The 27,542-nt window shown below is 43.7% G+C and overlaps 1 protein-coding gene across 1 annotated transcript in view; it reads right to left on the bottom strand.

Moving 5' to 3' along the window:
* The window catches only part of LOC124778806 (glutamate receptor ionotropic, kainate 2), a 1,316,354-nt gene that overhangs the window by 29,068 nt on the left and 1,259,744 nt on the right, over nt 1–27,542 (bottom strand). The window contains exons 13-14 of the mRNA XM_047253669.1: nt 15,122–15,319; nt 113–338 (exon numbers count right to left, since the gene is read on the bottom strand). Coding sequence (XP_047109625.1) covers nt 113–338; nt 15,122–15,319 — 424 coding nt within the window. The remainder of the gene's footprint in view (nt 1–112; nt 339–15,121; nt 15,320–27,542) is intronic.

Here is a 27,542-nt window from a genome sequence, read left to right as displayed (position 1 = left end):
CTCGTGTCATGTCATATTATTGTCAGGTATAAAAGTGACTGAACAGGAAACGTACGTTATATAAATATCTAATTTCATATTTATTGCTAATATTTGCGTAGCTGCAACAAACCTTTAGGTGTGGCAATTCCGTAACCTTTCGAGTCAAGGAGGCCTCCGATCTGCGTGAGATTGCAGTCACGTTGAACGGCGTAATCCAACATGGTGGACTCCATGAGGAAAGCGTAGTTGCCTTCCAGTACCCGTTTCACTCCCTCTTCATACGTGGACACCAGTACTGACGGCCGCTTGCTTTCCATGAACCGCCACATTTTCTGATAAATACCGATTTTAGAGTCCTAGAAAAAAACAATAATATGACATCAATGTTTTGCCTTGAATGATTGCTTCGGAAGTCAAACATTGCTGTGAGTATTGAGAGAAGTGTCACAGTAATTGAAGCTGTAATTTTAAAAATTAATAGCTTTCCATCGGGTAAAATTATATACTGAAAAAGCTTTTAAAGCTGTGATATCTGTTGCTTTGATTTGAAAATCTGTGTGATGACACTTGCGTAGCGACTATTTACATATGCTCTGACAGTTTGATCTGCAGAGCAAACAAATGGATTTTCGCCCGATCTGCGTATTTGCAGACGCGCAGAATTATGAAAGAGCTGTATAAATATAAGCGGAGATGAAATTTGTGTATGAAATGCAGTGTCTATGAACCTAATGTTTGTCCAATAACAAAGACAAATAGCAAAATTACGTCTGTAGGACTGTGAATGCAAGGAGTACTTTAATTATTTCCAGCGCATACATCTAACAATACTTGAATTATCGAACATTTCAATGTTAACTCTTGTACAGTCTACTACTGAAACGGATTATTTGCAGTGGAAAACTGAAAACTAAAAATGATGCTCTGAAGAATGGTGTATCTGTTTTCAATACTAACATTACACAGTAATTGTACTAGTATCGCTCCAAGCAAATATTGTTTGTATCTATTCCTCCCTCAGCTTTATTATAAAGGGAAGCAGTGTTCAACTGATGCGTGTCAGATGGAATTCAAGTGTATGTGATCAACACTTTTCTTTTTAAACATAAATTAATGATATACCTTTTTTAAATGGCATCATTGTCGCCTCTAACGGTAAAATTATTTATTTGTAAAACCCCGTTTTGCAGTTTCGAATATATGACCATTATCAAGTGGAATACCACAAAGTTGTGTTTTGGCACATGTCAAAACCTTAAAAAAATATTTGAAATGTACATATGTCGTCGTCCTTTATACTATGGTTTAATGTGATTTGTGTAAAAGATGACAAAGGCGTTAAATGCCGTTCATATGAATGTGACGACGACACATATATTTGTCAGATTTTTCTAAGATTTTGACATATGCTGAAGTATATTTTTGCAGTATTTCACTTGATAACGGCCACACTGCCGAAATTTCAACAGTGGGTTTTATAAATAAATGTTTTTATTCATAGTTATATGACTATGAACTCCAGCTGCGAGAAGTTAATGATATACCGATTAATCTAATAGAATTCATTAAAGCTTAACAATAACTATTGCTCGAAATGAATATTCAATAAAATGGAACGGTTCTAGGCATACGAGAATGGTGCAGTACATTCCCTGTAGTGTTCAATTTCAATGTAGATGATGTGTTACGGCAATAGATTCAAGTATGGAGTAATTACGCACGTAATCTACATTATAACATTGTATAAAGACTGTTTATTTGCTTATGGTCAGGTAATAGCTGCTGATGATTTGCAGTTCTTACAAAGAGTGGCCCAAGAATTACACTTAATAGCTAAGTGCGTAATCTTAGTAACTCGATTAGCAACATTAAAATCATGGCGTTAAAAAGATAGAGTCTGACAGTAAACCAACAAAATGTCAATTCATTTAATTTCTCTATCTTTAGAGAAGAATTAATGTAAGAGATAAAACAGGAATATTTAATTATATCAACGAAAACTTAATAAAAGAATAAACCATAAACATTCCTACTTTGCTGCATGGTAAAGAAATATAGACCCTAATAAAAGGATTTTGGGGACGACATTAACCGTCTTGAGAGCGAAAAGCTTCTGTCCACAGATCAGCACTGATTTAGAAAAACATCTCACGTGCGAAACTCAGTTTACGATTTTCTCTCACGATATTTTGCGAAGCCTAGATAAAATGTAACAGGTATATTCCATATTCCTAGATTTCCGGAAAGCGTTTGATACAGTGCGACTATATAGACTGTTAACGAATGTCCGATCTTACGGAATTAGCTCTGAGGTATGTGAATAGATCGAAGATCTTTTAAGTAATAGAACCCAGCATGTTGTCCTGGACGGCGAGTGTTCATCAGAGACAAGGGTATCGTCAGGAGCTCCCCAGGGAAGTGTGATAGGATCGCTCGTTTTCTCTATAGACATGAACTATCTGCGACTGTTTGCTGACGACGCTGTACCGTGCAGTAAAGGGTCGTTATTGACTGTAGGAGGGTAAAGGATGACTTGGAGAAATTCTGTTTGGTGTGCTGCTTGACATGGTCACGTCGATTAAATATATATGTGTAACTCGGGAAAAAGATATGAAATGAAAGAAAACCTAAGTTTGGTTGTAGGGACTTCTGTTTATTGGAGAAAATCAGCGCTCGTACGGAAGGAAATATACTGTTTTCTCTCACTCTGTTAGCGAATGGAACGGGAAGGGAATGACTAACAGTAATACAGGATAGCACCTACGATGCGCTTATGGAGGCCTCCGGAGTTTGTATGTAAATTTAGAACGAGATTTTTAAGAGCGACGGCAGGTTTCTACAAGAAGAGGCAGGAAAAGTAATAGTTTACTGGAAGATAACTTTGAAGCTCCTCGTTCGAGTAGTTCTTGAGGGTCTTTCATCAGTCTGGGTCTTCTACCAAGTTTGGCTAAAGGAAGAGAGAGTAAAGATTAAAATAAGAGCTACACGACTCATCACAGGTTTGTTTAGTTAATGTGTGAGTGTCAAATATGTGCTCAACAGAGCCGGCCGAAGTGGCCGTGCGGTTAAAGGCGCTGCAGTCTGGAACCGCAAGACCGCTACGGCCGCAGGTTCGAATCCTGCCTCGGGCATGGATGTTTGTGATGTCCTTAGGTTAGTTAGGTTTAACTAGTTCTAGGTTCTAGGGGACTAATGACCTCAGCAGTTAAGTCCCATAGTGCTCAGAGCCATTTGAACCATTTTTTTGTGCTCAACAGACTATGATGCGAAATGTTGGAAGAAAGACGATGCGTATCAGGGAGAACTTTACGCACTGCATTCCGAGATCGCATTTTCTAATACTTGTCATGAAACACCCTGATTCTTCAATATACATCTCGCGTAATGACCATGACTTTGAAATTAGAGAAATTCTGGCCCCATACGCTTTTGATGCTAGTATATACGTTAAGACATCAAGGAGTAACACCCATGGTACTACAGAGACCTGCACAGCATCGAACCTGAAGGGGAAGACAAAGGCTGGAATGTATTCAACAAATAACTGAGATGCAAGTGATACTCTGACATGAGATGGAGAGGTGGCCACAAGAGAGAAAGTCTTTGCGGGCCGTATCGAAACAATCAGAAGCTGTCGAAAAGGGCGAAAGATCCTCTCTCTTCCCGCGTACCATCTGTTAATGGAGAAAGAAAAGACCTGGGAGGGGGAGGGAAAGGGGAAGAAATGGGTCTGGAACACTGTGTTCAATCCGCCACATATCGTATAGAGGGTAGAAGAGAACACATAGAGATGCACAAATAAGGGTGGAGCTACAAATATAACCTGTCAGTCGGCCGCTGTGGCCGAGCGGTTCTAGATGCTTCAGTCTGGAACCGCGCTGCTGCTACGGTAGCAGGTTCGAATCCTGCCTAGGGCATGGACATGTATAATGATCTTAAGTTAGTCAGGTTTAAGTAGTTCTAAGTCTAGGGGACTGATAACCTAAGATATAGTGCTTAGAGCCATTCGAACCATAACCTGTCAGCGAATGCATCAAGGATTAACGAACTGAATGGATAAACTACATGTATAAGACGAGCAATACTCGTATATGCACCGACGACCCAAAACCTTATGACCACTGCCCAACATGAAAAGTGAATGTTGCCTGGTGGCACTCTAGGCCAGTGACGTGGTACGGAAAGTGTAAGGCAGAGCAGAGGCGTAGGGAATGATTCCAGCAGCAACAGCGGCCGCAAATGGAGAAATTCGCTGACATAAGCGACCTTGACAAAGAGCAGGTTATTGTGGCCCTGCGCCTGGATACTAGCATCTCGGAAACGGCGAAGCTGTTCGCCTGTTAGCGCGCTGTTGTCGTGAGCATATGTGAAAAGTGATTGAGGGACGGCGAAACCACGAGCAGGCTACAAGGTGTTGGGAGCGCACGCTTCATCACAGAACGTGGAGGATGAAGGCTTCTCCGCTCTTTAAAGAAGGATATGTGGCGATTTGCTGCAGATCTGATGACAGCGTACAAATGTTTCGGAATACATCGTTCAGTACACATTGTGGAACACGGGGCTACACAGCAGACGAGGCCAACGTGTTTCCCTAATAACCCAACGACATCGTCAATTGTGTTTGCAGTGGCAGATGATCATCAAGATTCGACAGTGGATCAATAGAAACATGTCACCTGCTCGGATGAATCACGTTTCCTGTTAGGAAACACGCACACGCACCACGCACGCACGAAACACGCACCACACCACGGATGCAGGCCAATAGCGGCCTATTACACTGGGGGGGGGGGGCGGGGGGCATTCACCATGACAGCCATAGACTATGTCAGCATTGTTGCAGACCACCTGCATCCGTTCATGCTTGAATCCTAACTGCAATGGCATCTTCCAGCACGATAACTGCCAATGTCATATGGCAATAATCATGTTATACTGGTTTAAGAAGCATTATAGCGGACTCACGTTGGCTATCCAATTCTCCTGATCTGAATCCGATGGAACATATCTGGTGTCAGCTACGCGCACATCATCATCAGCCCAAAAATTTCGAGAATTGCATGATCTGTGTGTAGACGTCTGGTGCTTTAGTTTCTCCCAGCGTATAACATATATACAATATACAAAATATACACAACAACATGGGAATTTAGCCAGGTGACATCTTCGACAACAATTGGCATTTCGACAGGTGCATACCCAGCAACTGTGCCTTGAAGCCGCGTGGAGTGGCCGCGCGATTGGAGGCGCCATGTCACGGATTGCGCGGCCCCTCCCGCCGGAGGTTCGAGTCCTCCCTCGGGCATGGGTGTGTGTGTTGTTCGTAGCATAAGTTAGTTTAAGCTGTATGTAAGTCTAGGGACCGATGACCTCAGCAGTTTGGTCCCTTACGAATTCACACACATTTGAAGATTTTTTGTCTTGAAAATAGCAGTTATTGGCGCACGTACCGTGAACGGGATTCTGGCCTGACTGCGGGTACAGAGCAACCTTTCGTTCGTCGAGGCACTAGGAATGGGACGATGACGAGTCCATATCCCCGGTCGCTTTTAACCTCCACCCTTCAGGAAAAACCTCCGGGACGCATTTGATAACAGACTGAACTGAACTGGGGGCCGTCCTGGAGGGACTGGAACGAGGAAAAAACCCAACTCCTCTTTATGGCCGGAGTCTAGGGCTCTATCCGATTTTTAATTGTTTACAATTTGAATGAAAGTCCTATAGAACGTGACGTTACAAAAATGTTATTCAAAGGATAAACAGAAACAACATTTGAATAATACTTGTAAAACTTCAGCTGAAAGAATCATTCTTCTAGAAATGGTGCAGTTAGATGTGTCTTGTCCGTTGCCATCGGTGTTTTCTATCTCCAACATTGCCATCTGAAATTTTTTACAACAAACTCATTGTGCTTTGTCAATGTCTCTATGAAACCAACTTTCCATCAATCAACCAATTTCTTTTCGTTCTCATTGTTTACAATTCAGGACTTTCAGTCTACAACGTCTTTCTGTGCGGAACATCAAACTGCCTGCCACTCACCAACTGGGGGCGGGGGGTTTAAGGGAGGTTAACGAAAACGCTGTATAAATAATTTGCAAAGAGCGGAAGGTATCCTGGTGAGTGTTGTTGGATGTTGCAAGCGTTTTGCACGTACCACCAGTAATCAAGTTCCACTTTCTCCGTTTTGCCGAAGACTTAGTCGATGGTTATTCCCTTGAACCATGTAATGACAGTATTTTGCGGGAGGAAAGTAATAGTCATCCAAACACAGGATGTCTGAGGTTCAATCATGTCATGTGTGATGTGGAGGTAACAAGCTAAGATCTGCTGTTTCAGTTGCCAAACGCCAGACGACAACACACAAGTGCCAGGAGGCGGCAGTTAACACAAAAGGGGTAGTCCGTTAATCCAATATGGAGCTGGTCTCTCGTCGCATATTTTTTGTTAGTAACTTGATACCATGTCGCGCAGGTATTGGTGAGCAGAAATTGGCGGTGTACCGTTTTCCACACTTGTGCTCAATGGACAGTTGGATACTTGGTATCTACCATGTTATGCGGAACCGCCATCGGGAGGGTGGAGTTAAAATCTTTTGCCATCTGCGGTCGTGTTGTGGGGAGATCTGAGAACACATAACTGTTTTCAAGAATGAATGTTAATACTTGGGAGAACTGTGTCACAATGCATGCCGCTGACATTGGGAGGATACGAGAGACCAGTGTCAGAACCTCCAATAGATGACCTGTAAGGGAGGCATGTTGAGTGGTCCATCATTTCCACATATTTCTTGCATAGAGGCCAGCTATCCATGCCCAGATGTGAGCCAGTTCCATCTCCCCATCATGCAGGGAGAGTGTGAGTGTATTGTGATGTACTTTGATTGTATGTCCTGTGAACAGGTAATAAGTGAAGGCGGCCTGAAGTCTGTGAGCTATCACTGTCAGCAGGGGAAGGACCTGTGCCATGTGACTGAGCTTTGATGCCACATAGAGGTTCAGGTATTCCACATACTGCAGCTGATACAAGTCTTGGAGCAGGTTCTGTTGCACCATTGTGTGACGATCCGTGGTTTGCTGGTGCTATTCCACACACATCCTTTGTAAACGTGACTCCCAAATATCTCAGATCTGGTGGGAGAGAGGTGTCAGCACCCAGCCCGAGATCGCCCCCAGTGTCCAACGCTGGCGACTTATTGATGTTCAGAAGACTACCCATGGCCTGTCTGTATTGGTCGATCCAGTTTAATAAGCTGCAGACTTCATCAGCAGAATGCACCAACAGTAGCAGGTTGTCAGTGTATGCCCTGTAGTGGAGGATGTTGTCCTGTGGGATGATGCCAGATACCCTGCAGTTGAGACCCCAAGGAGTGGCTCTAGCACAATTGCATAAAGGTAGATAGAAAGGGAGCTACCTTGTCGTAGAGACCTCTAAATGGGTATTGGGCCCACTGTCCATCCATTGATGCGGACCTGAGAGCTTGCTGTGGCCAGAAAGCACCGTAGGGTGTCGATGAGGCTCAGGGAAAATTCCATATGGTCAGTCAACTGTAGGAGGAACGTACGGTGCACTCTACCGAAGACTCGATCCAAATCGATGGAGATAATTGCCACTATCAGGCGGCACGCTGAGACGATTGGCATTAAGTCCCTGCAGATGCTGGTGGCCATTTGTATGTTGGCATCGTCCCTCTGTGAAACCTTTGTGGGGCGACGATCATCGGCAATGTCGTCTTAATGTGGCCTGTCAAAAGCCTGGGGAGGATCTTGTAGTAGGCGTTAAACACTGCAAATGCCCAATAGTCGTTGACCGATCGCCCTCCCCTTGGCTTGTGTAACGGTATAAGAAGTCCTTCGACGAAGGCAGAGGGTACAGTGCAGTCCTTGGACATGAGTTCGTCGAAATTCTAACCCAATGGGGTATCATGAAATCGTGGAAGGTCTGGTAAGACTCCATTGGTAATCCATCGAATCCTAGAGACTTATTGACCACACCCATGTCCAATGCGTTCCCCACCTCTTGAGGCGATACTTTCTCCATTAATGGCATCACTGTTGCAGTACCAATAGCGTGTGTCACTTGCTGTAACACTTCCACAGTGGCCTCATCACCTACAGTTCTTTTCTGATAAAGATGACGAAAAAGATCTTCCATCGCTTTCACTACGGTTGCTTGGGTTGTGCAGGATCGACTGTCTCGCGTTCTAAGGCGTGTGATTAGCCATCACTGATGTCAGTGCATGTCTGCCACAATGTCGTGCATACCTTCGTGGCCGTTTGGTCATGTTGTTGCAAATGGACTATGGCGCCTCCTGATTGGCACTTTGTCAGTGACAGTATGTGAACCTTGATTCGGCGTCATTCTCTTTGTCTCTCAGCATGGGGGTAGAGTATCGAGATCCCTGAGCGCTGCATAGTAAACATCCAGGATCTGCCAGTGCCATACGGCTGGGTCCTTGCCATACAGCACAAGTGTTTTGTGGACTGCCGCTTTAGCGCAGAGAAGCCACCATTCCAAAGTCGTGGGGTATCAGGAGTGACATTGTTCACAACTGGGCCACATTACGTCGACTTGTCGAAGGCAGTCCAGATCCTGGCGGTGAGTTACATTCCTCTTCCAAAACCTATTATAGCACCAGACTTATTGGTGGTGGAGATGCATCATGCAGATGTAGTCGCTATAACTGGAGGACAGAGGCCATCATTCGGCAGCCACCACTCCCCATGTGAGACCTTGCGACATATATATGTTATCTAGTCGGCTTTTCGAACGACTGGTAAGTTGTATGTGACCAGAATGGTCCCCGTGTACCTTTTCCTACATGTTGCATAAGTGGAGATCGTGAATCAACATACCCAGTCCCAGAAAAGGCTTGTAACGCGACGTTTGGTCATACTGTGGTAGGAAAAGGGGCAATGTCGACAGAGTAGAACCTGGCCTGGTCATGACGTTTGGTAATATCTGATGGTGCACAAACGATTAATGAATCGGGTGTCGAGTGCCATGACCACTAATCCTAGAGTGGAGGCGAAATGTGTGATGGCAGTAGTTTCGATACTGTCATATACCAAAATTGCCACACAGGTATCTGCAGAACCACTAGTCTGTTTGTTTGCACTTCTTGCAGGAACGTGAACTCGACTCATGTGGCTCGTATTGTTTCTCTCAGGAGTTGGATCTCGAAAGGCGAGCGATACTCATCGTGGTCAAGCAGTAAGGCTAGCGGTGCGGTGATTGGGCATTGTCATCCATGGTGATGGTGAAGAGAAGCAGACATCTTGAGTGACGTCACACAGCGCTGACTGCAGCCCTCCCAGTGTTGTCCAGACTAGAAGGTCTGCACAGCCTAGATGTTCTCGGTCCACGACATGGGCGCAGAAAGTGTTAATGTTCCATAAGATCATAGTGGTTGACAGGGAGGGACTCAGCAGCTTTGCAGCCCGCTGTGGAACTTTCCTGCTGATCACTGTTCGCCGCTTATGACTGGCAGATGGACGTCGCCTCTCTCGCTTACTATTTCACAGCGTTGGATTGAGAAACAACGGTGTCTGCCTCGTGGGTGGCGTGTTGCGGGATTAGTTCCTCATCCTCCTGCGAGTGGAAGCTGCTGTTTCCTGACATGGTCCTGCAGTGGCGATTTTGGTGTTTCGTTGAATGCTGTTTGCGTGCTTGGCCTTCTGTATTGGACTATGGTACTGAGCTACGCCTCACCAGCACAACGGCTTTGTTAGATACGATAAGTGAATTGATTGCGATCCTGCTGTGAGCGGTGCCTGCAATGTTCAGTGGTATCAATGGCTTTTTGGGGAGTTCTGCCACTGGCCAGGCTGACTGATCAGCCAAAATGCCGTCAGCAGAAAGTTGTTCCAGTACAGCAACGTCGGTTTGTGTCTGGACAGGGGGAGAAATTGTGAGCCTTGTTGCGTAAGCTACTTTGAGGATCGTCGGCATTGGTGGATGTAGCGCGTCCTGCAGTGGAACTTGTGTGATCCGACGCTGGAGACACTCGGAATATAGGTGACTTTCATTACTGCGTCTGGAACCGTTTTAGGCTGTCGGAGTTAAATAACTATGTCCTGACAGCCTTCTGTCTAGAGGTATGATGGTACGTGACATCAGAGCTCAATTTGCGCTTGGTGTACTCCATTGAGGACTGGGTATATTTTAAATTGGATCCACTTTTTTGCCACATGCTGTGCCATAGGGAAGGGGTGTCGCCATGATGTTTGCCGTCGGTAATTCGAAGGCTAGTTTGAATATGCATATAGTTCACAATCCCAGTCAGACATGGTCAGCCTTGAAGTTACCAGCATTACTGTCTGTGGCATAAGCGGAGTCCTCGCTTCATATCATGAATAACTTTGTAGCATGTAGCGTAGTTAATAAGTTTCAGCTAGTCTGTGTAAATTACGATCGAAAAGTGAACGATGTTGGCAACCGAGACCTTGGCCTCCCCCATGCGTGCGACATCAAGTGTTATTGGTCTGGAAAAGTCGTTTCGAAAGACAAATTTCAACGCTGATTTTCTGTGTTGATTCACCGTGATCTTGTCGCGCTACAGCCTCACGTTAGTGTCGATCAGACGAAGTAAACAAGGTGAGCATGCTCACACTGCAGGTGGAAACACACAGGACGTCCGCGCTGCTCGGCTGCTGTAGCTGGACTGCCCTGCTACATCACCACGGTCTCGCGTGAAGACAGAGGAAGGATTAAGGAAGGACCATGAATACAACTGATTCTATATTTTCCTTTTTAAATTTGACACTAAGTCTAGAAATTTATGCATGTTCTCCTCCTCAGTCGACTTCTAATTCATCTCCTTTTTCATGTCTTCCTTTAGTAGTCCACTGACTGCCCGTAATCACCCCATTTTTTTCTATGTTCTCCTTTCCCACTGTGGCCTGAAATTTCTTCACTTTATCGGCGGTATTCTTGGATCCGTTGTCTACTGGTGTTCATCCCATTTGCTTCGCTTTCCTTTTAAACAATTACATATGTGACTTGCTGTCAGTTTTGGATCTGTCTGTCCTCTTGTGTCTTTCATCGGTTCTTAAAAAAATTCGCTTTTGTCTTTCTCGTTTTGACAGATCCATTCTTCAATCGGTAAAAATGAAACCCTTGTACGATCACTTTTTTTGTTCGTCTGTCCATCCGTCTCTTAAGATCCTTTTCTCAGAAATTGGTACAGGACGAAGCTGAAATTTATGTCAAATACTAAGGTCTGCAGTCCATTCTTCGTGGAGTGCTGCACTGAGGAAAGGTATCGATGCCGATCGGTGAGGCCTGGCACGAAGTCGGCGTTCCAAAGCATCGTAAAGGTGTTCTATAGGATTCAGGTCAGGACTCTGTGCAGGCCAGTCCATTACAGGGACGTTGTTGTAGTGTAACCACTCCGCCACAGGCCGTGCATCATGAACAGGTGCTCGATCTTGTTGAAAGATATCTCCATCCCCGAATTGCTCTTCAACAGTGGAAAGCAAGAAGGTGCTTAAAACATCAATGTAGGTTGTGCTGTGATGGTGCCACGCAAAACAACAAGGAGTGCAAGCTCCCTACATGAGAAACACGACCACACAATAATACCACCGTTTCGGAATTTTACTGTTGGCACTACACACGCTGGCAGATGACGTCCACCGGGCATTCGCCATACCCACACCCTGACATCGGATCGCCACATAGTGTACCTGATTCGTCACTCCACACAACGTTTTTCCACTGTTCAATCGTCTAGTTTTTATGCTCCTTACACCAAGCGAGGTGTCGTTTGGCATTTACCGGCGTCATGTGTGGATTATGAGCAGGCGCTCGACCGTGAAATCCCAGTTTTCCCACCTCCCGCCTCACTGTTATAGTACTTGCAGTGGATCCTGATGCAGTTTGGAATTCCTCTGTGATGGTCTGGATTGATGTCTGCTTATTACACATTACGACCCTCTTCAACTGTCGGCGGTCTCTGTCAGTCAATAGACGAGGTCGGCCTGTACGCTTTTGTGCTGTATGTGTTCCTTCACGTTGCCACTTCGCTATCACATCGGAAACAGTGGACCTAGGGATGTTTAGGAGTGTGGAAATCTTGCGTACAGACGTATGACACAAGTAACACCAAACCACCTGTCCACGTTCGAAGTCCGTGAGTTCCGCGGAGAGCCCCATACTGCTCTTTCACGATGTCTAACGACTACTGATGTCGCTGATATGGAATACCTGGCAGTAGGTGGCAGCACACTGCACCTAATATGAAAAACGTATGTTTTGGAGGGTGTCCGGATACTTTTGATCACATAGTGTAAACTAAATACCTACTGCACTATGGACAAAATAATGCAAGTGAATATTTAACTGAAAGAAGGTTTTGTAAGTAAAACGAAGTTCAAGCAGAATGAGAAATAGATATAACGAACGCAATAATGTAGATGAAAGAACAGGGTGATAAAACAAAAGAAATTAATTCGGTATTACTATATAACATTAATTAAAAACACATAAGCAAATATTTGAAGTGGAAAAGAATGACAGGAAGAAAAATGAGGACAAATGAAGAAGTTGATATTATGAATCAAATTATGTGGCAGAGGAATGGAAATAGAAAGCTACAATTAAATCAATTAATTGAATAAAATTGATAATCCGTTTCGATAAAGATTTAAATATAAATTTACTATTCCTGATGAGGTTTAAACCCACTACCCTCTGAATGGGTTGCTATTATCCTATCCACTACACCACGTAACCAGATTACATATGACAACTTTTTTAACGCTATTAAGTGTCACACAAAATTTTTAGTTCTTTTTTTTTCATCAGTTACTCGCAAACGATGGCGCATCACGATGAATAGCTGCAGTGTGTGATACCTGGGATCTTAACCTACATTACCGTATAGATGGTTTCAAGCAGTCGATTCCATTGCTGGGGACCTCTCCTTGTCAGATCAGAATGAGAACGGACTTCGAACCTGAGCTTCTGTTAGACCTGCATATAACAAACACACACCAAAGTTTTAACATAAAATGCGTAAGGAACAGCGATGGTGCGAGCACACACCTACGCTCTTTCAAGGTTCAACACACAGTAGACACTGAAAGGCGGTCGCTGTGTCGTGAGTGCCTTTCAGAAACCGCGCGCGTCACTTGTCAACTCAGAGAAGCTCATTCACAAAGCCTCTCTCTAGGCGGTGGAGCGATACATCTTTGCGAACAGCAAATAACTGGTATTTCTTGCGGAGACACCGGAACTATGACCTGTGGTGCCAGGCAGAGCGCTGGGTTCATGTTTTTCGGTTGGACGCCTCAGGCCGACCGCGGTGGTCTAGTGGTTCTAGGCGCGCAGTCCGGAACCGCGCGACTGCTACGGTCGCAGGTTCGAATCCTGCCTCGGGCATGGATGTGTGTGATGTCATTAGGTTGGTTATGTTTAAGTAGTTCTAAGTTCTAGGAGACTGATTACCACAGATGTTAAGTCTCATAGTGCTCAGAGCCATTTGAACCATTTTTTTTTTTTGGACGCCTCAGGCAGCGTGAATCAAAAATACACTCATCTCCTTTGTTCCGGGCAGCGCACCGAGAAGAAGAGATTTATACTCTGGTCTTGTGCATTTTATATGGGCGCATTTGAACAGCCACTTTCATAATAGTGGCGAGACTACAACAAGCTTCGGAACAATTGGGGTATATTTCCATGATTTGAAATCACGAGAATATTGAGGTTATGGAAATGGCGTCCTTATCGTGTTGCATTTTGCATTTGGACTTGGCACGGAAAATGTTATACCATTAATCTTCAGCTAATGTGAGGATCAGCTTCCATTTCTGAGTTAACCATCCATAATTTAAACTGATTTTAAAATAGATTCTCTCACTCACTAGGTTATTTTTCGAAATTTATTTTTACGTACTCTGGTGCTATGTTAAATGTTCTAATCCGATATTTGTCTTAATCCATAACGGTTCACTTCGTATATCTGATTTATTTATACTTTGTATTTGGGCTTCACAGATTTACTATATTACATCTTCGCTTTGGTCACAAATTCTTCGAGTTAAACTGCGTCAGAGAAGACATATCGTAAAATATAGTTTCCACCACAAGCTCATTACTTTCAGTTCATTACACAGAGTAGGCAAGGGAAGAAATGCATTTTTTGTTCTGCACAGACTGACCTTATAGGACCAAATTTTAATACACTTTGAGGAAACATAGTATGAGGTTTGCAGCCTTGTTGTAACTCGAGACTCAATTGTGTTACTTCCGAGTAATATCCCCACCGCCCTTTTCTATTTCAAAACTCAGTTGTGTTACTTCCAAGTAATACTCATACCGCCCTTTTCTTTGCGATTTTCGTAAGTTTTTCCGTCTCCGAAACGTAAACTTTGAAATTAGATTGCGTTATTAATGAGACATATTCAGTGTATGCGGGTACATTTCAGGGCAGAAACCAGGTTCATAATGTTGTACGAACGCTCAGGTACAGTTTCGAAACGAGTGGCTTGCTTATGATATCTAACACCTGCAACAAAACTATGCATAGACATGAGAATGTTAACAATTGTCGATAGTACAACATTTTAAACCTCTTTCCAAACATCTATACACAGCAGAAAACCGAAACAACTCAGCTAAGCGGAATTATGAGTTACTGACCTAGCGACGGCATGATGCTTTCGTGTTGACAAAACTCAGTTACATGTGCCGTGATTTACTGACGCAGAGTGGCAGCATAAACAAGAGAAATGCGAAGCGTAGATCGTGCACAATCGTTGCAGGTCGATTAGAAACAAGGCAAGAGACTCAGTTCAAAAGAAAAAAATCTGAATCTACACTATGGTCTTAACGGAGGACTCTTTCCCATCGACATCTTTTGTTTCCTCCCAGAGAAAAACAATTTCATATTGCAGCATCTCCTGTGTCATCAAAAAATTATAATTTTCTTAGAAGGATATTGTCGATTACAATCATACGGATCACAGAATCTACCAGTAACCTGGAATTTACTGTCCTACGAATTAAATAATTGGAATTCTCTCGCTCCCTATTCAAGCGGAGCAACTCACAGGCTCCGACGGAAACGCTACGATGGCTGCGTCTCTAGAACAGGATTCCCTGACAAACAATGGACGACTCTGCTGACGAGACTTACCCTGAAGAAGGTCATGGTGGAGCCGCCTTCAAGCGTGCCGTACGAGATCTCCGTCTGCTCGGCGAGGTCCGCTGCGTTCTCAATGGGCGTGATCATCCTCTCCACGGTGAGGAAGGCGGCCAGGTTGGCCGTGTAAGACGAGATGATGATCAGCGTGAAGAACCACCAGATGCCGCCCACGATGCGCGTGGAAGTGGCCTGCACCGACCAGAATTCACATTGCCCAAAAACGCGTCCACGGTACATGGACAGGCACCTTCATGACACGAAAAATGATTTAGGGCGCGTAGACATCTCCCGAAGAGATAGTGAGCGTATGATAAATTGTGTAGACAGGTTTGATGTCCGAATATCTTAAAACTGAGTCATTATGTGGCCAACTGTTAATTAGGCATCTCTTACTATAGCGCAATTATTCTAATAAAGCCATTTTTATTTGTCATCTATGTGTCACCCAACTGCAGAGTTAACTCATATTAGTGAAACTGCTGAATCCTATAAATTTATTTAGCTGCCAGCTTTTATGTATTACTAAGGTAAATTGAATGTGATTTTAAAAATACCATGCACTCCATGCCCAGAATTTCGGAGGTCGTTCAGTGATATTTTCTGAGTATGTATACATATCGCAAACTAAAGTCCCCCCCCCCCCTCCCCCATACACTCGCACACATTTTTCTGTTATGGCCAAGCTGAGGAACTACTATAGGAATTTTGGTACGCTTTTCACTGATAGATAGACTGATTCACGAGTAAGGTTTGTATATATAATTCATTATTTATTATTGTAATGATGAGTGTATACTATACAGTGTGTTCCGAAACTATTCGTTCAAATTAATACAGGAGATAGAAAACATCAAAACAAATATCTTTCGATGAGGAACATGTGGTTTCTGAAGTCAGCTTGTAATGTTATGGTATATTTTATTAGTTGTGCTGACGTAAGCTGTTGTATTGGTGCCGCTAGCCGGGAATGTGTATTGACATTCAAATATCCACAATTAGCATGTTTGAGCACGTGGTTTCTGACGTCAGATATCCACAATTCGCATGTTTGGGCACATGTGAATCCACGAAGTATTCGACCTCGTGCACATTATTAGAGATTCGGAGTTAACGTGTGGGTCGACACCCTCGGTGACAGGTTGACTGGACTATATATTTTTCCATTCCGTCTCAAAAGATGGCGATACCACATTTTCGTGGAACATGTGTTGCCAGAACTGTGGGAGGATGTAGCTCTGAATGTTAGATAAAGGATGTACTTCCAACACAATGGGGCGCCAGCCCATTTCAGCATTGCTGTGAGGAATCATCTGAGAGTCCTGTGAGCCCTGTGAAGTGGCCACCCAGGTTACCTGACCTCGCGTGTCTGGATTACGTCCTCTGGATCATATGAAGCAGCTGGTGTATGAAGCCATTGTGGAAAGAGAGGAAGACCTCTTCGCTAGAACTACACTCGCTGCTGGTACCATTGCGTATACGCCAGGAATCTTCGAACAGACACAACAGTCAGTTGTCTGACAATGTATCGTATGCGTGCAAGCTAATATTCGCACATTCGAGAAGTTCCTGTTTTTGCCACTCAATTATCAGGCTAAACTATCTTCTGGGTAAATCGTCCCTAGCACCAGAAATTGCCTTCTGGGTTCATTCACTGAGGTGACGAAAGTCATGGGATACCTCTTGATATCGTGTCGGACCTCCTTTTGCCCAAGCAACTAGACGTCGTAAGGACTCAAAAAGTCGTTAGAATCGCCTTTAGAAATACTGAGCCATGCTACCTCTACAGACGTCCATAATTGCCAAAGAACTTCGGATGCAGGATTTTGTGCACGAACCCACCTCCCGATCCTCCCGATTATGTCCCATAAATGTTCGATGAGATTCACGTCGAGTGATCTGAATGGCCCAATCATTCGCCTGAATTGTCCAGAATGTTCTTCAATCCAATCGTGAACAATTATGACCTGCTGACATCATTGTTTGCAAAGACGAAGTCAATGAACGTAAATGGTCTCCAAATAGCCGAATCAAACCATTTCTAGCCAATGATCGGTTCAATTTGACCAGAGGATCCAGTCCATTCCACGTAAACATAGCCCACACCTTTACGGAGCAACCACCAGCTTGCACAGAGCCTTGTTGACAGATTGGGACCATGGCTTCGTGGGGTCTGTGCCACACTGCAACCCTAGCATCAGTTCTTACCAATTAAAAACGACACTCATCTGACCAGGCCACGGTTTTCCATCCGTCTAGGGTCCAACAGATATGGTCGCGAGCCCAGGAGAGGTGCTGCTGGCGATGTAGTGCTGTTAAGCAAAGGTATTCGTGTCGGCATTCTGTTGCCACAGCCCATTAACGGCAACTTTCGCCGCACTATTCTCACTGATAAGTTCGTCGTACGTTCCACTTCGATTTCTACGATTATTGCACGCTGTTTGCTTCTCTTTTAACACTACCAACTCTATGCAAACGCCGCTTCTCTCGCTCGTTAAGTGAAGGTCTTCGGAAACTGCGTTGTCCGTGGTGAGAGAAATTTGGTATTCCCGGCACACTCTGGACACTGTGGATCTCGGAATATTGAATTTATTTATAGTTTTCGAAACGGAACGTCTCATGCGTCTAGCTCCAACTATCATTCCGCGCTCAAAGTCTGTTAATTCCTGTCGTGCGGCCATCAAGTCGGAAAACTTTTCATATGAATCGCATGAATGCGAATTACAGTGCCGCCATAGCACTGCCCTTTTAGACCTTGTGGTCGCGTTACTACCGCCATCAGTCTATGTGCATATCGTTAGCCCATGAGTGTTATCACCTCAGTTTTTTTGTTCTCTACGTCTGTGTTAATTTGAACGAATACTTTTCTAACACCCTGTTTGTATAGCTATCTCTTCTATGTTTAATTGCCGTTTGGAGTGATATCTCATGGCAATGATGGGAGCTACCAGCCGGTCAGCTGCAGAGGAGGCGTTATCTGGCGGAAGAAGCAGTAAACAGCCGTCACAACTCCTGAAAGCAGAGAAGTATGACCAGAATGTATACATATTATAAATTAAAGTCCTCGCTGCGTTTTTCTGTCCGTATACCAAGGCTAATCTCAGAAACTACGGCAGAGATTTTGATACGGTTGTGACCAACAGAGAAACTGATTCATGGGGAAAGTTTGTGCATATTACTACGTATTATAAACAATTATCCGGTTGCAAACATTTAGTGTTACCCCTAAGAAGCCGGGGTAGGTAGTTAAATTATAATATAAGGAAATCTTGGTTTTCAATGGTATGTTATAGAGTAACTATGTAATTATAATTTATTTGGCTTGTTAGCCCAACTACGTTTGTATGAAAATTTCCCAGATCGGTCCCTTGAACGGCCAGTGCCTTCCATTCTAACACGGAAGGATTGCTCTTCTATTGTATTCAGTGAACCCATACACGAGACGCATTTCGGCCAACCGTTCACTGGTATTCTACCCACACCGCTGTATTATCCTCTCAACGTACAGCTAACGGTTCCGGAAAAACAAACGCGAGACAGAACCGAGCATCACTGAATGCAAGCCTGAGGGCGAAGAGTAAAGTGGCCACTGCTATTGTCAACAGTAAATACCGTGATAGTGGATGGAACAGATTTGTTTACAAACAAGACACAGAGCGCTTGCCGTCGAGATTTACTTTGCTGTCGAAGTATATTCAGTGCAGTACAGATACAAAGATGAACGGGGTAACAAAACAAACGAAGTGCTGTTACTTTGTAGTAAGCCACATTTACGATTCAACTCAGAAGAAATATCCCTGTGCAACCTTCGAAATTTTGTTGTTGGGTTGACCCCGTGTATCCCACCCCCACTTATGTTAATCTACTAAGTGAATCTATTGAGCTGAGTAAAATCGTAAGAAACACGAAAAATGAAATTCGTTCAGAAACGAGAGTGTTTGAAAGTATCTTTCCTTGAGCAACAGCAATGTAATTTATTTACGGCGCTATGAAGCATTACTGCTAAATCCTACAAATTTTGTTGGTGTTATAAAAAGCTGTAAGTGAAAACTCGTTGCACATTTTGCATTAAAAATGTAGTATTAGTACAGAAATCACAAAATAGTTCAAAATACAGGACATCTTTTACATATATCAAGGTGTATGGTAGGAAATCACATGGAGTACTATTAAAAAATGATATCCAGAAAGCTGCGAAGACAGGAAGCATAAGAGTATACGATATCCAGGCTCACTTACGAATCAATTAACTTTCATTTCTTAAATATTCTTGCGTCATGTAAAGCTCCGATACAAGCGTGAATTACAGATATTCTCATGTAAATTATCGTTTCGTTTAGGGCGAGTGAGAAAATTAACTCTGTTGTCATGCAGTTTCAGATTCTTTTTGGAGAATGGTTTTTGCTTATGTTTGCAAACAGGCTGCGTGTAGCTTTCACTGTTAACTTGGTAAACTTATATGACTCTGTGCGCTCTTGAGTATCAGTAGCATCAGTCCTCAATTTTCCACCTCTACGACGCACATAAATTGAATATCGTGTATCCGCGCACTTTTCTATCCACTGACTCAGACTTATTTTCTCAATAAGAAATTTCAGTCTCTTTTTTTTCTGTGTAACGTTTCGACCGTAGAAGAGTGCATTTGTTTTATAATTTTTACGTATTACATGACATTGAACAGTAATTTTTTATGCATACAAATAAAATTTTATTGTTTCTTGTGCAGATATTACGCGTCTCGAGTGTGAAATGTCAAACAGTATTCTACAGTGATTTACAGCTACGTGTAGCTTTCTACAACGTTAGTGATAGTTGGCGACACTTATTTAAGCATGTTTTCCGTCCTCACAACTTGTTTGTTGGTGACAGTATTTACAACATTTCCATTGTATAGGTGTGTAGGTTCTTTGTTGTGTGAGTAAGAATTATGGTATCTTATTGTTAGCCCGTCATATCTAGGTAGCGTTGTATTTGGTACCGGAATAACTGTAACTTGATATACATTGAAGGGCCATAGAAACTGGTACACTTGCCTAATATCGTGTAGGGTCCCCACGAGCACTCAGAAGTGCCGCAACATACGTGGCATGGACTCGACTGTTGTCTGAAGTAGTGCTGGAGGGAACTGACACCATGAATCCTGCAGGGCTGTCCATAAATTCGTAAGAGTACGAGGAGGTGGAGATCTCGTCTGAACAGCACGTTGCAAGGCATCCAAGATATGCTCAATAATGTTCATGTCTAGGGAGTTTGGTGGCCAGCGGAAGTGTTTAAACTCAGAAGAGTGTTCCTGGAGCCACTCTGTAGCAATTTTTGGACGTGTGGGGTGTCGCTTTGTCCTGCTGGAATTGCCCAAGTTCGTCAGCATTCACAATGGACATGCAGGTGATCAGACAGGCTGCTCACGTACGTGCCTCCTTTCGGAGTCGTATGTAGACGTATCAGAGGTCCCATATGACTCCAACTGCACATGATCCACACCATTAAAGAACCTCCACCAGCTTGAATCTCGTGGTCGTGCGGTAGTGTTCTCGCTTCCCACGCCCGGGTTCCCGGGTTCGATTCCCGGCGGGGTCAGAGATTTTCTCTACCTCGTGATGGCTGGGTGTTGTGTGCTGTCCTTAGGTTAGTTAGGTTTAAGTAGTTCCAAGTTCTAGGGGACTTATGACCACGGCAGTTGAGTCCCATAGTGCTCAGAGCCATTTGAACCATTTGAACCAGCTTGAACAGTCCCATGCTGACATGCTGGATCCATGAATTCGTGAGGTTGTCTCCATTTCGTACAGGCCATCCGCTCGATACTATTTGAAACGAGACTCGTCCGACCAGGCCACATTTTTCAGTCATCAACAGACCAATGTCGCTGTTGACAGGCCCAGGCGAGGCTGAAAGCTTTGTGTCGTGCAGTCATCAAGAGTACAAGAGTGGGCCTTCGGCTCCGAAAGCTCATATCGGTGGTGTTTCGTTGAATGGTTCATACGCTGACTCTTGTTGACAGCCTAGCATTGAAATCTGCAGCAGTTTGCGGAAGGGTTGCACTTCTGTCACGTTGAACGATTCTCTTCAGTCATCTTGGTCCCGTTCTTGAAGGACCTTCTGCCGGCCACAGCGATGTCGGAGATTTGATGTTTTACCGGTTTCTTAATTACCGTGAATAACGGTAAACTCATGAAATCGTCGTGCGGGAAAATCCCAACTTGATCGCTACTTCGGAGATGCTTTGTCCCATCGCCGGTCACCGACTATAACACAACGGCCAAACTCACTTAAATCTTGATAACCTGCCATTGTAGCAGCAGTAGCAGCAGTATCCGATCTAACAACTGCGCCAGACACTTGTCTTAAGTAGGCGTTGCCGACCGCAGCGCCGTATTTTGTGTGTTTACGTATCTCTGTATTTGAATACACATGCTTATACCAGTCTCTTTGGCGCTTCAGTGTATTTTAATTTCCTGGCGTCGTGCTCGAGAAGCTTAGTTGGTAGAGCACTTGCTTGCGAAAGGCAAAAGTCCTAGTTTCAACTCCCGGTCCGGCGTACAGTTGTAACCTGCCACGGAGTTTCAAAATGGCTCTGAGCACTATGGGACTTAACATCTATGGTCATCAGTCCCGCCACGGAGTTTCATTTTGCGCACACTCGGCTGCTGTATGAAGATTCATTGCAGTCACGGACTGTTCGGCTGGTCCCGGCGGAGGTTCGAGTCGTCCCTCGGGCATGGGTGTGTGTGTTTGTCCTTAGGATAATTTAGGTTAAGTAGTGTGTAAGTTTAGGGACTGATGACCTAAGGAGTTAAGTCCCATAGGATTTCACACACATTTTTTGAAAATTCATTCTGGAAACTATCCTCCAGGCTGTAGCTAAGCCATGTCTCCGCAATAGCCTTTCTTCCAGGAATGCTAGTTTTGCAAGTTACGCAGGAGAACTTCTGTGAAGATTGGAAGGTGTGAGATGAGAGACTGGCGGAAGTAAAGCTGTGAGGACAGGTCGCGAGTCGTGCTCGGGTAGGTCAGTTGGTAGAGTACTTGCCCGCAAAGGGCAACAAAAGACCCAGGTTCGGTTCCCGGTCTGGCACATGATTTTAACCTGACAGGAAGTTTCATATCAGCGAGTTCTCAGCAGCAGAACGATCTATCTAAAAAGAACGATATAATCTTGAAATTTATTCCTGAAAACCATTTTTTAAGTAACGTGAACCCAGAGTCCTCTGTTTGCTTGGTTACCGCCGTCGTCTCCTGTATTCACAGCTTTCGTAGACAGTGTCTGATAATCTAAGGTTTATGTCCGTTGGAAATGCCTGCCTGCAGACTGCCTTAAACATTCTGGAAGCGTTTAATACTGCATCAGCGCCTCTTCCTCAGAACTCTGCAAATGACTGAGAGTGTACGGAAAGTACAGAAAGTAACTAAAATTTCTGAATGAGCGATATCGGCAATCAACCGAAGCCAAGAAGCAAAATCGGCAATGCCCAATAGGAATTTCAGCTCGGTATTCATCGTGTACTGCCACTCCCCTTCGATATGTTGCAACGTATCCATTGAATTGTGGAGTATACGTATCAACCAAAGCGCAGGAAAAAAATGCGAAGTATAGGATTTCCATAAATATCATAAATCTATCCGCCGCAGCGCTTTTGCTGAGAACGAAAATATTTCCGAGGAAGAGCTGCCAAGTGCAAATTTTTTATTAGCGTTAAACGCTCCAGGATGTTGGATGCCTCAGCCCGCTTGTACCATAGAGTCTGGAAAATAAGCACCGTTCCATTAGACGCTCTCAAATCAAGCATTGCTCATTTCTGAAACTGCAGTGACACACAAACCAAGCGATAGAAGAGAGTAATTTACACTTGCACACACAAAATAATAAAGGAACATGCCAAATCGTAACAACACTTAAAAGCTGTACTGACTTCTGTTGCTGCAACACACCATACTCTTAACTACATTGTCCAAGAAATAACAAATGTTGACGCTAATTTAAAAAATGATTTGTACTTATTTTATTTCTTACGCTTGGTCTTCCTCTGTCATTCACAGACTGAATGATGATGTTCCGACATTTTAGATACCGGTCTTGTTATACACACAAATACTGTCTAACGTCCAAAACGATCACGCCAACATCTTAAGCAAAGCATTATGACTTGAACTGACCAAAATCGAGAAATGTTCGATACAAACATACAGGGTGTATAAAAAAGGCCACTTACTCGTATTGGTTCCTATAGTGATATACATGGAATGCAATACCTGTTGAGATAAGGGCCAAACTGTCCCCTCAGTCTTATCTGCTTGTTACGTAGATGCAGACAATATAAGCAGCGCTTCACGTGGTTATCTCGCATCCTGACATGTCCTTCCACCCTTCTTCGCAGTGAATCATGCACTTTCTCAACCACATGTGGCTCCAGTCGCATCGAGTCACATACATTGGTCACATCCATCGGTCACTTGCTCCTGTATCGCTTGCACATTATCGATGGGTTGGGCAAACAACGATGTCTTTAATTCTCCCCACAGCCAGATATCCAACGAATTCAGATCCGGTGAACGGGGAGGCCGTGCTATCGGACTTCTTCGTCCAATCCATCGCTCACGAAACGTTGCAGTGATTTAGGTACTGTAGCACAATCCGTAGAAAATGGAGTGCTGCCCCGTCGTGCATAAACCGTCTTCGTTTTCTTTCTGTGCTGGTAATTCACTGCACAGAAATCGGTGATACATGGGACCTACTAATCAGATCGGCAAAGTATATGACCCTATTCGTTTGTCACCGACAATTCCTGCCTATATACTGATTCTGGAGCGATTCGGACAACCCACCTCCATGATTGCCAAAGGACTTGCATCAGGCCACATGTGTAAATTGTTATAATTTACTATACTATCTCTTGTGACTCCTTCCTCATCATGTATATTATTTCTCAAGTCCACATCCCTTTTTCTCAACCCGTACTAATCGTATAAATATACTACTGGCCTTTAAAATTGCTACACCACGAAGATGACGTGCTACAGACGAGAAATTTAACCGACAGGAAGAAGATGTTGTGATATGTAAATGATTAGCTTTTCAGACCATTCACACAAGGATGGCGCCGGTGGCGACACCTACTCGTGCAGCGTGCTGACATGAGGAAAGTTTCCAACCGACTTCTCATACACAAACAGCAGTTGACCGGCGTTGTCTGGTGAAACGTTGTTGTGATACCTTGTGTAAGGAGGAGAAATGCGTACCATCACGTTTCCGACTTTGATAAAGGTCGGATTGTAGCCTATCGCGATTGCGGTTTATGGTATCGCGACATTGCTGCTCGCGTTGGTCGAGATCCAATATGGAATCGGTGGATTCAGGAGGGTAATACGGAACGCCGTGTTGGATCCCAACGGCCCGGTACCACTACTAGTCGAGATGACAGGCATCTTATCCGCATGGCTGTAACGGATCGTGCAGCCACGTCTCAATCCCTGAGTCAACAGATGGGGACGTTTGCAAGACAAAAACCATCTGCACGAACAGTTCGACGACGTTTGCAGCAGCATGGACTATCAGCTCGGACACCATGGCTGCGTTTACCCTTGACGCTGCATCACAGACAGGAGCACCTGCGATGGTGTACTCAACGACGAATCTGGGTGCACGAATGGCAAAACGTCATTTTTTCGGATGAATACAGGTTCTGTTTACAGCATCATGATGGTCGTATCCGTGTTTGGCAACATTGCGGTGAACGCACATTGGAAGCGTGTATTCGTCATCGCCAAACTGGCCTGTCACCCGGCGTGATGGTATGGGATGCCATTGGTTACACGTCTCGGTCACCTCTTGTTCGTCCACTTTGAACAGTGGACGTTACATTTCAAATGTGTTACGACCCGTGGCTGTACCCTTCATTCGATTCCTGCGAAACCCTACATTTCAGCAGGATAATGTACGACCGCATGTTGCAGATCTTGTACGGGCCTTTCTGGATACAGAAAATGTTCGACTGCTGCACTGGCCAGCACATTCTCCAGATCTCTCACCAATTGAAAACGTCTGGTCAATGATGGCCGAGCAACTGGCTCGTCACAATACGCCAGTCACTACTGTTGATGAACTGTGGTATCGTGTTGAAGCTGCATGTGCAGCTGTACCTGTACACGCCATCCAAGCTGTGTTTGACTCAATGCCCAGGCATATCAAGGCCGTTATTACGGCCAGAGGTGGTTGTTCTGGGTACTGATTTCTCAGGATCTATGCACCCAAATTGCGTGAAAATGTGATCACTTGTCAGTTCTAGTATAATATATTTGTCTAATGAATACCCGTTTATCATCTGCATTTCTTCTTGGTGTAGCAATTTCAGTGGCCAGTAGTGTAAAAATGAGGTATCGCTAGAAAGTTTTCCTAACCGGCTTCTGACTTGCATACCGATTTTGCGCTAGAACTTACAGTTTATTGAAAATTTTAACACAAAAAGACTTTTAACTATCGTAGGCAAAAGGACATCATGGATGTCCAGCTTTATACCCATAGTTTACGAAGCTAACTTATTAATCACAAATCAGAGACACTCTTTTCGTATTATCTTATTGCAAATATCATTCTATTTGTTTTAAAGTACTTATTAACTGGATAATTCGTATGCAGTATTGTCACAGGTAATAACGGTGACCACTGCGGTAGTCCATTATATCTGCACAAGTTGACTTTTCTAAACGAATATACTTTCTGGAACGACAAACATATTTGTCGTTGTCGCTTTGAATTGTAATATACCGATTGGTACTACAGCTTAACGTGCTTACTGTAAATGAAAATGTTTATCGCGTTGAAGTTACAAATTACGTGAGCCTACTGACAGTCCCTAATCTCTGCCCGTCGTATACGCCGGGAAAAACATTCCGAACACAAAAAGATTTTTGGACACATGGAAATGTATATACAAGGATGTAACGTTAATTCATGATTATTATTTCAGGTTGTTCGGCTCAGTTTTAAAAGTGTTTTCTCTTCATTCCCACAACTACCCTTACGCCAGCGACTGCACTTCTTCCAGATACTGTCATTATTGAAAACTGTAAAAGTGGATCACCTGTAAATAGAACACAGTACTCGTCACAAATAAAAGGGCTCTTATTTCAACAAGTACTGGTTTTCGGACATATGATTATAGGAATTTTTCTTCTGGGTTTGACCAACACTAACTCTTGTAGGAATATGTGACAGTCTTCTAAAGGAACCCGGCATGCAAACGTGCTCTGAATCTTTCCCAGTGTCCAAGGTTGAGCAACTTGTTAGATACATGAATGAATTTTAAATCCATTACTGTACAAGAGAGCCATTGATGTGAATGCTTTTTTCGTTTTTTCCACGATTACTCCGACTCGGATGCGGCCTGCAACGAGTTACTCTCCTGTCCCAACCTCTTCATGTCAAAGTAGCATCTGCACCCAACGTTCTCAATTATGTGTTATACGTATTCCAATCTTTTCCGCATACGGCTTCCTCTAGTACCATAGAAGTTATTACCCGATGTCTGAACACAAGTCCTATCACCCTGTCCCCTCTTCTTGTCATTGTTATCCTTAAGTTCCCTCCTTCACGATTCTATGGAGAATCTAATCATTTATCATCTGAAGTTCACGTAATTGCCAATGTCCATTTTTAACACCAAATCTCAAACGCTTCGATTACTTTTCCGGTTTCCCCACAACTAATGATTCAGTTCTATGCAATTGATGTGCTCCAGAAGTACACACTCAGAAATGTCTCTCTCTGGTTAAAAGACTTCTTTTGGCGAGAAATGCTCACTTTATCTTGTTAGTCTACTTTTAATGCCATCTCTTCTTCATCTGACGTGAATTATTTTGTTTCGAAGGCAGCGGAACTCCTAAGCTTCGTCAACTAAGCTGGCCCCCAGTTTTGATGCTAATTTTGTTGCTAATATTATTACTGCTGCTCCACAGTATTTTTATCTTCTTTGGTTTCTGGTATTACTGAAGTATTATTTTTGTTTTATTATGAATGAGTCTTGTATATGAACACCGCAATTATCTGCCAGTATACACCGTGCACTGACGAGACTAAAGATGGGAAAAATTCTTTAATTTTTGCAGATACGCTCTTGATCGAATTCATTTTCGATGGAGACAAGGGGGCGGAATCCTTTTGTTTTCCGTTCTCTTTAAGTGCCCGTACCGTTTTAGCATTGATATTTCTATTCGCTCTGCAAGGGTTCCTCTTTCAGTATTGACTTTGTCGTTGCATTCCTCACCCTATCCCTCCTTGTTACTCCTATCCTACTTGTGAGGAATTGCATTTCACATCAGTTTACCTCTCTTTCCATCTCTTTCTCATGTAAAATTTTCAACTAAATACTGATTCAGTCATCCAGCTTCTTCCGATTCTTCCACATCCACCAATCGCCACTAA

The sequence above is a fragment of the Schistocerca piceifrons genome, chromosome 1 (assembly GCF_021461385.2).
Source record: "Schistocerca piceifrons isolate TAMUIC-IGC-003096 chromosome 1, iqSchPice1.1, whole genome shotgun sequence".
Lineage (NCBI taxonomy): Eukaryota > Metazoa > Arthropoda > Insecta > Orthoptera > Acrididae > Schistocerca > Schistocerca piceifrons.
This window is presented reverse-complemented; position numbering and strand designations above follow the sequence as displayed.